At 38.5% G+C, this 13,459-nt stretch overlaps 2 protein-coding genes across 2 annotated transcripts; one reads left to right on the top strand and one right to left on the bottom strand.

Moving 5' to 3' along the window:
• Positions 1-19: 19 nt before the first annotated feature.
• On the bottom strand, positions 20-2,162 carry LOC146454947 (uncharacterized). Its single transcript, XM_085094922.1, has 2 exons — positions 1,798-2,162; positions 20-1,604 (listed from the first exon to the last, which is right to left on the bottom strand). Exons 1-2 carry the CDS (start codon positions 2,071-2,073, stop codon positions 861-863), a joined length of 1,020 nt encoding a protein of 339 aa, XP_084951048.1. The 5' UTR covers positions 2,074-2,162; the 3' UTR covers positions 20-860.
• A 3,208-nt stretch (positions 2,163-5,370) lies between these two features.
• LOC146454946 (bone morphogenetic protein 10-like) lies at positions 5,371-11,386 on the top strand. The gene is made up of 3 exons (XM_085094920.1): positions 5,371-5,763; positions 6,640-6,926; positions 9,162-11,386. The coding sequence occupies exons 1-3, from the start codon at positions 5,496-5,498 to the stop codon at positions 9,762-9,764; spliced, it is 1,158 nt and encodes a 385-aa protein (XP_084951046.1). The 5' UTR covers positions 5,371-5,495; the 3' UTR covers positions 9,765-11,386.
• The last annotated feature ends 2,073 nt before the right edge of the window (positions 11,387-13,459 follow it).

The raw sequence follows: 13,459 nt of genomic DNA, 5'->3' as shown, positions 1-13,459 counted from the left end.
CCCCCACCCCCTTTTCTGTTACATGTAAATACTAAAAATAAATAATTTATTATCACTTAAAATGAAATAAAATGAAGTGAAATGAACAATGCACACATCTGTGAATAAAATTTTCACAAATTATTAAACTTGGCAACAAATGGAAAAAAAATTGCCTCAGAGAAAGTGACAGAATGAGCAGCCAAGCTGCAAATAAGACAACCAACAACTGCAACAAAATTGATGTACAGACTTTATCAAGGGCAATTCTGTTAAGCATTTCCTTTCAGCTATGCATTACTTGGTAAAGGCTGTGAACACAAGGTTTACATATAGCCAGCTGTTTATTCTATTTAACAGATTCCATTTTGCTGTGCGTCTGTTCTGTTATAGATCACATAACGTCAAAATGTGGTTAGAACAAAAAAGTGGCAAACAAGCTGGAGACAAGTTGGTCACTGATGTTGTTACCACATTTTGACGTCTTCAGTGATTTATAACTGAACAGAACCGCAGATGAAAATAATTAACAAATCGACAGCAGTTTTCTATGGTCTATACTCTTATAGACCATAAAATGACGTCAAAAATGTTCAAAACTCAAGTGGAACCACGAGCCGCATGCAAGTGGTTTCACTGCCAAGTTTTGGACATTTTATGGCGTCATTTTATGGTCTAATAGAGTATAGACCATAGAAAACTGCTGTCGATTTGTTTTTTACAATAACATGGAAAAAGGACGAGCGGAATTGGCTATTTTTTTCGTTGAGAAAGCCCACGCTACATCTGACGTCATATTTATTGTCTGTACTCTTATAGACAATAGCTACAAACCAATCAGCGCCAGGAATTTGGACAGTTATTGTAAAAACTACAATGTACTACAATTGGTCATTATACTTATAGTTCCCATCATTTGGAAGCCATTTCCTAGTCTTGGTAACCATAACCGATGCACAATAAGTCCAAGTTGGAGTGTCTGTCATGATGAACTGGCATTTAATGTTTCTAAATTTAACACATTTTATCTCGTTGTTCCTTATGGCTGCAGTAAATTTAGGAAGTTTCTCTTTGGGGATATAACCTATTCTGTCCCACTGAGACCCAACTTTGGCTTGAATTATGAGAGCATTGCAGTCTCTTAAATTGTCTGGCTCAGGGAGTATTCTAAGTTCAACTGGTTCTTTAGCACACAACAATTCCCTGCATTTTTTTAGGGTGCTCTGGCAATCTTGATGAAACGAGCTTCCACGTAGAGGAACATATTCAGTAAACATAGGAACAGATTCCTCATGTTCCTCCTCTTCCTCACTTGCTTCCTCGACATCGTCTTGATTCATGTCATTTTGTTCTTCGTCTTCGCTAGAATACTCGTCAGAGTCATCGATAGACCCAGCAACAGGGGTATCACCACTGACCAAAACTTTTCCCAATTTGGGGAAGGTAGTACAATTACAATGACATCTTGTTAACTCGAGCCAAGGACAACAATCGGCGAGGGAATCGTCCTCGGTTGAGTTTTCAAGATCCTCCATCGATGTTGGTTTGGGCTGCTTTGACACACGGCTTGAAACACTAACAATTTCAAAATCCACGATAACAGAAATCTGTCTTCCATTAGTTTCCTATGTATAGAAAAAAATAAGTACTTAATTTTCTTTTCATGAATTGATCGAAAAAATGAACTATCGATCGTTTTATCGAAATTTTATGTGCACACATCGTCTTCAATAGAACTTCCTTGTATGTAAGCTTCTGTATGTTCTACGATTTAAAAAAGTTATACTATCGTAAAAGGAAAACAATAAATATAATTACCGTGAAATAACAAGACGATTTGACGTTCAGAAGAACAGGACTTTGAGCAGCAGAAAGCTTGCCTTCGGACTCCACGCTCCATAGAAAGCAACAGAGACGTCGAACGGCCAATTCGCTCGGAAAACTGAAGTGCCCAAGCACACAAAGAACTTCCAGGCAGGGAAAACTAGACACTGGTGTAAACTTTTTCGTTTCGAGATCGATACAATGGAGATACAGCAGTTTTGAAACATTAAATGGACGCTCAGAGCACGGTACGAGTCGCACCGCATCCATCTTGTCCACGTTCAAATGCGAGATCACGTGGGCAACGACCTTTGATAATATAGTTGGGTGCAAAGCATCATGGGAATGCCCTGAAATCCTCCTTGTGTTGAGCTTCAGCCGCAAATTTTTGTTTACACTGTAAAATGATGAAAAGATGAAAAGTCAACTGGCTACTAGTTAATATAGTAAGCTTTAATTTATGTCATCCTTCTCAAGCCCTTTGTAACATCAAGGATCTTAAACATTTTTTGAAAACAAGCAAGTTAGGCCAATTCACTGTTCATTGTTCGAAAAAAAAGGGCAGCAGGAAAATAAAACAACAGGCAGCGACAAAAATAAACGATGATAACAGAACTGAGCTTAAGTATCATATTATCTAATTCAATTCACAAAAGTAAGCACATGCTTTTGATCGTAGCATTGAGCGTTTAATATAATATAGAGTTGGTCCGTTCTCAATAATTCTCTGTTAAAAGAGTGACAAATATTCACGTCGCTTTCCGCTTATCATTTCGGTGCCGATCCAGCCGTCTAAACCAAACGGCGCGTAAGCGACCGCACAAGCTGAATCTGTAAAAATCCACTGAAGAAGACATTAAAGTCGAAACCGGTCCAGAAAATTGCTCGTTTTGGTTGAGACGGCTGGATCGGCATCCAACCATAAGTGTCCATTCTTAAATTCGAGTGAGAAACCACAAAGGAAGGCTCCGTCACATGAGAGAGAAGCGGGCTAGACCTAGACACCTTCTCCAGGCAAGAGAGTTTCCGTGCAAATTCTTTAATCGCCTTGGACGTCTTCATTTCTAAGCGCGCGCGCGTTCTCAACACAAACAAGAGAAAACTCCAGCACACGCGAGATTTTGCAAGATGTATAATATTTCAGTCAAACGTCTGTAATTTATTTTTTGTCGGGGATTTAGCTGTTGTCCGTATTATCGGGGTGTCCGTAACAGTGAGGTGTCTACAAGGCGATAGCTGACTATATTTGTAACCTTACCATCCCAGGCAACGTACAATGAGGTGATAAAACAATGGATTTATCCCTTCCCACTCATACCCCCGTTTTCTCTATTTGCTGTCCAGTTGTAAACAACGACATTTCATGTTTCAAACATTTCATCATTCCCAAAATATGCTACAATTAAAAACTCACAAAATAAAGTATTGCAATAGTCTTCACTGCTCTTTTTTGATCACACTCATTAAGGTAAACATGCATTTACCACGATTGAGGTTTTCACTTTTTACAAGTTATAAACAAGGAAATTTCAATACTGTGCCACGTACAATGGTCTTCTCAAGAGCTCCTTATAGATTGTTCAATAATGCCTCATATCGGATGATTACGTCTCCGACCAAAACCTAACCCACCCGTCGTTTGGTCCACCCAAGCCTGGTTTTTCAAACTTTAAAACCTCAAGTTGAATAGTTCCATTTTATTTTGACTCCGTGAACACAAATCTAGATTATCATTATCCATATTTTGTCTGTCCCTGTAAATTAATACCGTATTTATTCGATTAACCGCCCTGTGCGCTTATTTAATTTGGGGCCAACGAGGGCGAGCGCTTATTGTTTTTAAAACATTTTCAACAAGAGAATAGCGAAACAAGGGATAACAAGTTTATTTCGTTTCAACAAGAGAAAACAAAGTACAAAAGCTAAAATGAACAAGCCATAAACAATTAATTTATAAGTTCATTGACTACCGTAGCTTAAACCAATTTTAGAAGATGTACACAACTGACGTGCCTCATACTTCACGCTTGGCTAGTACAGAAATGTTTTTTGTTGTTGTTGTTGTTGTTGTTGGGAGGGAGTGGGGCGGGCGATTACTAAGTTTTGGGGCTTTCAGGGTGGGCGCTTATTCGAAGGTGGGTGGTTAATTGAATAAATACGGTATCTTATACAGGATGTGGCCAGCGTTTCATTTTGTGTTTAGACGCTATAAAGGTATACTAAACGTTTGCTCTGTTTCTTCCTTCTATTCCTTGTTTATTTAAAATTATGTAATTCCATTATATTAATTTTCCTTTAACGTGTAAGTCTTTTTCTGACAAAACATCCCAAGCTCTGAGCGCCGTGTCACATTTAGTCCAAACTCCTCGCTGGCCCTAGGCGGTAAAAGCGCGGGTATCTATCCACATTTTGGCACCAAAACAGGCTAATCGACATAAACGCCGGCATTAAATATGCGGATATCTCCCGAACATTTAGACGTCAAAATCAATTCTGCTTCCACCAGAATGTCATCTTTCAAAATTTGTCCGAAACGAAACTGCATATCAACCGTGGAGTATTTCGTTGTGGTGCCTGCGAAAGATAACAAAGTAAGTGACAGTCAGTATTTTCCGGCCCGGCATCGGTGCACTGCACACACTCCCTGTTCTATTCTTTGATCCATGGTCGCGGGGAGATCATCCCACCTTTTAGCGATTAAAATTCGTGGTTTGATACCTCTTAGGGTGCTTAAATCTAAAATTACTTTTGTCAAAGGCGTGGTGGTACCTTTTTGGGGGTATTGAAGTGAAAACATGAGAGGAAGTTAATGTCAGTCAATTGATTTGGTACTTCTTATAGGGTAAAAAAAAATGTTGAGACCACCCCTATAAAACATTTCTGGTACCTTTTTTTAAGGGCTCCTTTCAAAATTTCAGACGATCACCGCCGTCACTTTTCATATGGGATTCTCTACCCCCAACTCCCCCCTCCCCCACCCCTTGAGGAGGATACTTTGCTTTGGTCTTATTCATAACTGAGAAAAAGAAGAAAATACACTTAAAGTTCACGATCGATTCCTTTTACTTTCCTACCTAGCAAAAGATGAGGAATGTCTCGTCGGTGGACATATTCAAGGAGTAACACTGCAACAGCGAAAAAGGTAAAATTTGCCTTTTTCTGCGGTGGACCTTTGTGTAAACAGCTTTAGTCACGGGCGTTTTAGAGGGCCGGACAAAAGCGCATACGTTTTTCTCAGAAACAATCGTTTCACCTTTGATATCAAAACTTCTATCTGAAAAGTATATGCGTGTTTAAAAATATATTTATTTACAGCTCTTGTAACCCATCGAAACAGAAACATATGGTCAGAGAAATTAAAACTTTAATGAAATCTTTTGAGTTAAGAAATAGCTCTATATTTAGAAAAATCGCTTGTCTGTCACGCGCCGTTTTCAATTAGGGTTTTTTTTCGAAATCATTAGGAGATTCATTATTCAAGTAATATCTGCAACACAATTTTATGAAAAGGTACAATTTTCTGAACAAGTTCCAAAAATATTAAGAATGACGGCTTTGTTTGGTTGTTTACTTTTGAATGTTTGTTTCCATTGTTTCAGAAATTGACTTTGACAGTTCCCGCCCGCCCAAAATTTCGCAACTTCCACATCTTTTTGTTTGACAGATGTGAGTGCAAGGAATAATCCGAAAGCATGAAGTTTAAGTTGATTTTCTTCTTTTCTGTGGTCTCTGCGACTGTTACAGTAACAAACACAACATACCGCGACCACGGATCAAAGAATAGAGCAGGGAGTGTCTCACAACATTCCAAGAAGATTGGGAGGTTTCCGCTTCACTCTTACATGAAACAAATTTACTACAATCGAGCTCGAGGCAATAGAAATGGAAGTTTTACGGTTTCAGTACGAAACCAGAAGATTCTCGCTACTTCAATTCGTGGTTTTCAACCAGAAATGAACGGTAGGTTTCCTTTCGCACGTTTAGTAAATAAGGTTGTTGTTCCATTGCCGTTAAGAACCATCGCCATTATCTTGTTAGCTGTGACTTTTTCAATTGGTGTTTATAAATAGGAAATTCACTCCTGAAAAGTTTTATTTCCAAAGTGGGATGAAAATGTACTGTGTTTAATCTGTGTTTCCTCAACCGAGAGTATTACATGTAAATAAAGTTAGCATGCTCTAAAATTGTCGTTTGGATTAAATTAAATCAATGGTCATAATTCGCTCCTCGTTTTACACGGTTGGAAATGTGTCAACATTGCTATTCTGTTTTCCAGCCAATGTGTTTCTTCAGTCATTTGTGTTTAAAATATGTTCTTCGTCAACGTTACTGCAAGCACGGATTTTCTCGGACGAACACGGATGCAAACCTTTCTTTAATTTTCTAATGCGCCATGTTTACACGCCAGATAAGACAGATGTAACGATAAAAAGTAAAAATTTCTGAAAATTTATACAAGAAAGTCGCGAATAGGTATTAAACATTTAGGAAACACAAACTTGTGCATACTTAATCCTAGGCGAGTGCATGTTTATAGGGCCCTGAAACCGGAAAAGCGGAGCGTTGCCATTTTAAATGAATGTCGGTGTTCTCCAACACGTCTTTAACATATCTACGACAGCATCTTTCATGGAAGCAAGATTTGCTTCTAAAAAAGGCAAAACATTTACAATTTCTTTCCACAAAACATGTGGGAAGGACTTAAATTGGGAATATTTTGGAAGGCTATGTTGCCTATGAAAAAATGAAACATTTCAATCTCACAAAAATATTCTGTGATGCATCCATAGGAGATCGGAAAATAATTGTTGTCACGTATTTTATTATCTTTCGCAGGCACCAGCAGAAAATACTCCACGGTGGATATGCAGTTTCGTTTCGGACAAATTTTGCAAGATGACATTGCGGTGGAAGCAGAATTGATTTTGACGTCTAAACGTTCGCGAGTGAGCCGCAAATTTCATGTCAGCGTATATGCTGATCAGCCTGTTTCAGCGCCAAACGACAAGATGTGGATAGATTCCCGCGCTTTGCCGCGGAGAGCCAATGTGGAGTTTGGACTAAATGTGACACCTGCGCTGAGAGCTTGGAGTCTTTTGTCAGAAAGGGTTTACACTTTTAAGGTAATTTAACTTAATGGGATTACAAAATTTTAAATAAACAAGCAAAAGAAGGAAGAAAGAGACTGAATGTTTAGTGTTTCTGGAAGGGTCTAGGCAGTCATCAAAGCTATTTTAATTAGCTCTTTTACTTGAGCTTTGAGTTGAGAGGCTGTGAAGAAGTATGGTACGTTTTCTTAACAGCATCTAACGGCTTCAGAGTGCCATGACTTACTATAGTTTCCTTGAAGCAGTAAAATAATTGAGATGATTTTTGGGCATTGGAAATTTAAGGGAAAGTTTGCAAATTCTTTGAGTGAACAGTGCACATGAAGGTCAGAATCTGCAATTCAAAGCTACCGAAGTCAAACACGTTTGTGTGAGAGTGTTGATAGCTTTGATACCAGTTTCCATAAATGTTTAGGGCTGGGGTGGGAGGGGGTCTGGGCTGCACCCTCCCACCCCGGCAACCCCCCTCCCCCACCCCCACCCACACACATTATTATGGAGAATTATGAAGAAATCATAATTTTTTAATTTTTTTTAGGAGAAAACTGGTATGGTATTTTGGGCAGCGAATTTTTATCATAACAATTACACATAATTATTATGATGAAAATCCGCTACCCAAATGCCATACCAATAAAGAGTAAAAAACCAACCGTACGCTTTGTAAAGAAGAAAAAAGGATCGAAGCCACACTTGTTTACTGATAAAAGAGCACGTAGAACTTATCAATTATTTTCAATCCACCCAAAAGTGGTACTGAGTTTAGCCTGCACCCTACGATCTGATAAAAGTAAATATCAGATACGCTGTTGACAGAAACTTAACAACAACAACAACAAAAACTTCAGGAAAGCAATGTCCACAGAGAAAAAAGAGTTGACTTGCCAAACAAAACTTTAGAAAAAAATATTGAAAAAGGGCCACTAGCATCAGGGCCCAGTTGTTCAAAGCCAGGTTAAGCTAATCCTGGATTAACGTGAACTTTGATTCGTGTTTAATACCTAATCAATGAAGATTCTTCCAAAAGATTTTTGTCCTTCAATATTGACTTAGACTTCTCTTTACCTTTAGCTTGATTAACTTCTAATCATGGATTAGCGTTAATCGGTTTTCGAACAACCAAGCCCAGGTCTGTTGATAATTTTTGACCAACTTAAAGACTGTACAAACCATCTATAACAACCATGAAGACATAATTCAGTTTGTATACTCTAAGTAAAAAAATAATAACCGAAATAATTTCACGCATAGGTCGCAGACTAGTAATAATCAAAGATTAGGGAGTGCGTCCGATGATCTCGATCGAAGGGTCCCTCTCTCTCTTTTGCCAAGTTGGTGCTGATGTCATTTGCGGGGCCAGATACACATTCCAAAATCTATTCATTCATCCGTTGATCGATTGATTGTCCCATACAATCTAGACTCCAAACGCAATAAGGAGTGCGTTCTTTTAACGTCGAACACAATTAGTAGATATTAGGTTATAGAGTTGCCAATAAGTCGAGCTCAGGAAATTTTTTGTAAGAAAAACTAGATACAGTCCACACACCTGCGCTTGGGGTATCGCGGAGCGCAAGCAAGGCGGGAAGTTAAGGTTCAACTTTCATACCAGTTGCTGTTTGACCAGCAGTGAGAGAAAAAGGACTTTGTGACATTAGACCTTGAAAAATTTTATACGGGGTGCTTAGTATTTTACGATCCCGTGAGGCCCATGCAGGTCTATCTATCCCTATAACGTTTACAACAGCTATTGCGATATGACAATTTATATATAGAAACAGGCAAGGGGCCTAGAAATACTCATTAAAAAAGCTCCATCTAAAAAGCTCTACTGTATTCATATGAAAGTTTCATATGAATAAAAGCTACAAAGACATGAAAGCTCCGTCCCTGTGCACCAGCGGCCAACAGGTTTCATTTCGGTAAATTAGGTTCAACACAACCCCCTTTCCCGTGAAAAAAGTTTGCTCGTACGCTGATCTGACTGTTTTTACGAAACCGTACGCCTTTTACACGGTCATTTTGGGGTTGTAAAAATTAGAATTGGCAGGAAAGGTGGTCCACTATAACTCCCTTGAATACCTGTTAATGGATTCACTATCCAGCAACTTAAAACTCTTGTTAATTCGGAATTCCAATCATTACGTGGAATCTAAAGTCCAAGAATTTATTGGATTACCTTTTGAGGGTAAGGCTTACAATTTCATGTTGGAGGAATACCTGATTAAGGATACGTTCTTATATCCCTAGTTGAAGGTGGAAAATATCCATAAGAACATCAACGATACAGCTTCCATGTTAAATTTTTGGAGGTGCTTCAAACACGGTTATGAACATGGACCTTTCCTGGTACTGTACACACAATCCAAGAACCCACAAAGCAAAGATGATATATGGAAGTTGGTGACAGTCAATCCACACGCATTTTATCCCAATCCAGTGAATACTACTGAGGCCAGGAACAGCAGCGACATTACGCAGAATCGAAAGCATCCTGGAAAAGGTGATGGCAGGTCTCCACGGAATCCAACCCTGATATGTTACCAGGTGTCATTTGCCATCAAAATGAGAGACTTTTATAGTAATGTGATCCTGCCAAACATTGGTCTTCTTAACTACTGTGATGGTTACTGCCATTTCCCAATCCAAAATCACTTGACACCCACCATCCATGCCGTCATCTGGGCATTGTGGTGGAAAAGGAATAGCGCCAATTCGTATCCACCCAAGAAGCCACTGTGCGTTCCTACTAAGCTGGATTCCCTAACGGTTATTCTTTCTCACCCAGAAACTGGGCAGCTTATACAAAAAGAGTGGCTGGAATTTTCAGCCAAAGAGTGTGGCTGTCGTTAATGTTACAGTAGTTGACTGCTGGCGTTGTGTTAAATGTCTGTCAGCTAATAAAACCCCACTTTTACAGAGGTTTTCCCAAAGGGGGTAGAGTTAAACAGTTCACCCTCCTATGCCCAAGAAAGGCTAAATTTAAACAGAAACTCATACAGCGATTTTAAAAATACCAACTAAAGGGCTTGAAATATTTTTTTTATCGTCGTATTGTCTAAAGGTTTTTGTTGCCGAAAAGTTCCATTTAAACGGACACTAAGGATTTCACCCATAGCTCCAAAGCACCTTCCACAGCTTAATCAACAGCAGTTAGGTAAATTGAATTCCTTTTTAGTGAATGGATTTGTGGCTATTATCTACTGATTTAGACTGAAAGCTCAATCAAATTTTGATCTCAGTAGTGAACGGTCCAGTTTTGCCTTAATTGTTCAACAACCTCTGTTAATCTTGATAAGAGCGAACCTACGTAACAGGAAGACATAAGAAAGAGGCACATCTTCTTTTTCCATCGTGAAGTCCACTTTATACGCACCTATCCAATCACAAACGACATGAGATAGGCTGCAATAGAAATTACAAATTATCCTGAGTAAAAAAACAACGGACAATTTCTCAACAAGTGGAAGCTTACTAATACGCTGCCATGTTGACTCTCACCTCATACTTTCACTGTTCTGGGAAATTTAATGTTGTGTTCCTCAAGAAAGATCCTCGCAGTTATTTACGCAACTGAAGTAGTTGCAAAAAGAAAGCCCGTAAAACATTTAGGCGTGAACGGGATATGTCTTTCGAATCCCGTTTAAACTTGATTTTTTTTTTCAAGTTTTCTGTTTGAAACTGCTTAAGCTTAAGTAGCGTAAATAATTGCGAGGGTCTTTCATTCGCAGTCCAAATATGTTTGGATTCACCTTTTCACTTTGTTGAAGTCAGCTTCATTCAAGCGTCATAAAAAATGGACATAACGACACAAAGAAAGCATCACTACGGTTTTTCTTCATATGTCGTTATGGAAACGTCATTATGTTTCTGCTATATCGTTAAGTTGTTCACAGTTGTGAAAAAAGATTGGCATAAATGTTTTTTGTTGTTGTTTTGTTGTAAGTTGTTGTTTTTCTTTGGGCGTTATGTTGCTTGGTAGTTAGTGCCAGACTTACTAACAGACTTCGTACAATACGTACGTGATGAACTGTTGTGGTCCATCCAAGTCCCAATTAGGGCCTTAATCGTGAGTTTTGTGTTAAAAGTATCAACTAGCTTCAATAGTAGTGATAAGAAGTTGGTCTACGGAGTTTGTTCTTAGGATAGCGAGGTCACTTTCATGACAAAACGTTTTGTTGAGTTCACATGTAAAAAAAAGTGATTAGGGAAAAGAAATGTGTTCAAAGGTTTGGAAGTAAACAAGCCAACAAACTAAATGAGTTTCTTTTGGGGTGATGTGAAGGGAAAGTGTGACTGCAAGGGATTTTTTTAAGGTAATTCAACTTTGCAAGTTAGATACTTCTTGGATTTAGTCTTTTTTCGTATTCTTATCGAATACGCTAAAATTGTTACTTTTTAAGATTCTGTGACACGTACAATAACAAAGAAAGTCAAGCCAAACATACAAGAATAAAGTGTAGATGTTCATCTTATTTACTTCGCTTTTTGTTGTTGTTTGTTTTCTGTCCTGTTTGTTTATTTTTCCTGAGCAATATACCTAGCACGCTGTGTATAATTAAACCGTTTTACTTAAGATAGGTTATTAAATTAAAATGGACACTTTGCCAGGTCGTACGTGGAAAGAAAGAAACTTTCGTCCACAACTAATTAATCTAGTATTTCTCTGCCATTCCGGGAGAAAGGAGGGGGGGGGGGGGGGGGGTTGCAGTGGACTCGGAATTTTTGGTCGGGGGCGTGTGGCTCGGTTTTCCAAACCATGATCCTATTCCAGACCAAAGTATGTAATTTAAATTACAGACCCATTTTCATTCTTTCAGACCAAGCTGTTTCAAATCGATACCCTATTTTAGACACAACCGCTTCAAACCCATACCTTTGGCGCCTCACATACCTATGTAGCTTATATAGGGAAATAAACACCCCCCCCCCCCTGCCCCCGCCCTTACCCTCCACACACACCCAAGTGGGGTCTGCAATGTTTAAACCAACACTTCAATGTTGGGCCAGCTGAGGTACCATCTTCGCTTAGACATTGCTTAACGTTCGTTTTCAGTAAGTTGGGAAATAATGTGATGCTTATTAAAATAAGATCATTGAACTTTAAAGTATTAATGAATCAATATTTTGCTCGAGTCAGTTTCCTACTTGACTTGGAAACAAAAAAAAGAGAAAAAAATATGGCGACAAACGATATCTCATTATTTAGAGCGTTAACTTTACTTTAATTGTTCAACAACGTTTAAACCGCTCTAAAAAAAAAAAAAGACATGAAAAAATGCTTCTTGCCATTCGTTGGACATTCATTGTTACTTAGCTTTTTGCCGCCCCTGAAGAAGGTTAGTTTTTGTCTAACCGAAATATTGGGCAATAAAGTTATTTTAGCTGTCCGATCAGCTTTGCATTTAATTTTACATTCATTGTTACGTTGGATGTTTATTTCCCCGAAGTTTTACAGCGGTTACCAATAACACGCGACCTACTGTCTTCAAAAGAGTTGGATATAGTTACGTTTTGTTGGACGTCAAAAAAAGAAAAGCCGTTGGAATTATTTTGAATGCTGGCTAGATTCCAAGGTAACCCGGCAGGAAACTAAGAATGTTACCTCGCTAAGAGAAAGTAAACTTTATTTAAATTGCCAGATCAAGGGAAAATGAAAGGTGTTTTTAAATTAAAAATTTTAGTTTTCACAGCTGCACGTGATAATTTGCCCACTTGCACAAATCGCTGATTTTGCAAAATTATTACGGTAGCGATTTAAATTGTTTTTTTTTTTTTTAATACGGCTCCATCTATACCGAATGCCCCTTCTTTTAGATAAACTGCCCTGGAAATCAACTTTCGTAAAGTTTACTATGTATAAGCGGATAAAACTGCCAATTTCTTTGTTTTGTTGCCTTCAGATGTTCTCAGAATTCAAAATAATTTCAATGGCTTTTCTATGATTGACGTCCACCAAAACGCAACTTTATCGGGGTTTTTTGAAAGCGATAGGTCGCGTGTTATGGCAACCGCTTTAACAGCTGGAATTTTGCTGTCGTTTGTGGTTAACTCTATTGATTCTGCGTTCTGAAATTTCGTTTCGAATTTGATGTTATGTCATCGTTTGTTCATCTGTATTTCAATTAAGATTATGCATAATAAAAAGAAAATTATCAGAATTCGATTAATTTATCACGGTGACGATCATTCTACCTACGTTTGCGACTGCTGAATCGAAAGCTCTACCATGGAATTCTCAAAGGGCGTTCTTCTCGTTGAATTGCTACTAATTTTATACGCCCTGAAGTTAAGCACTGCAGATTGTCAAGGGAAATGTGAGCAGACTAGTAGCAGCTTTGGCCAAACAGGAATAAAACATCGTGCCATACTGGGTCACAGCTTTAAGAACTTCACCGTGAAGAAAACGTTTGATTGTCATGTGAAATGCTTCGATGAGAGATGCAGGTGCCAAGCATATCAAATGTGGAACAATCGATGTGAGTTACTGGATGAAGACAGGAGTTCGGCTCCAGATGATTTTGCCAATAAATGGGGATACTCCTACT

This window comes from Pavona decussata, unplaced genomic scaffold (genome assembly GCF_977016875.1).
Source record: "Pavona decussata unplaced genomic scaffold, jaPavDecu1.1 SCAFFOLD_297, whole genome shotgun sequence".
NCBI lineage: Eukaryota > Metazoa > Cnidaria > Anthozoa > Scleractinia > Agariciidae > Pavona > Pavona decussata.
This window is presented reverse-complemented; position numbering and strand designations above follow the sequence as displayed.

Excerpts from the sequence above, each read along its gene's own strand:
- LOC146454946 (XM_085094920.1), top strand. The coding sequence starts at position 5,496 with ATGAAGTTTAAGTTGATTTTCTTCTTTTCTGTGGTCTCTGCGACTGTT. Across the intron at positions 5,764-6,639 it reads TTTTCAACCAGAAATGAACG|GCACCAGCAGAAAATACTCC; the intron begins GTAGGTTTCCTT and ends TATCTTTCGCAG. Across the intron at positions 6,927-9,161 it reads AAAGGGTTTACACTTTTAAG|TTGAAGGTGGAAAATATCCA; the intron begins GTAATTTAACTT and ends TTATATCCCTAG.
- LOC146454947 (XM_085094922.1), bottom strand. The coding sequence starts at position 2,073 with ATGGATGCGGTGCGACTCGTACCGTGCTCTGAGCGTCCATTTAATGTT. Across the intron at positions 1,605-1,797 it reads AATCGTCTTGTTATTTCACG|GAAACTAATGGAAGACAGAT; the intron begins GTAATTATATTT and ends TTCTATACATAG.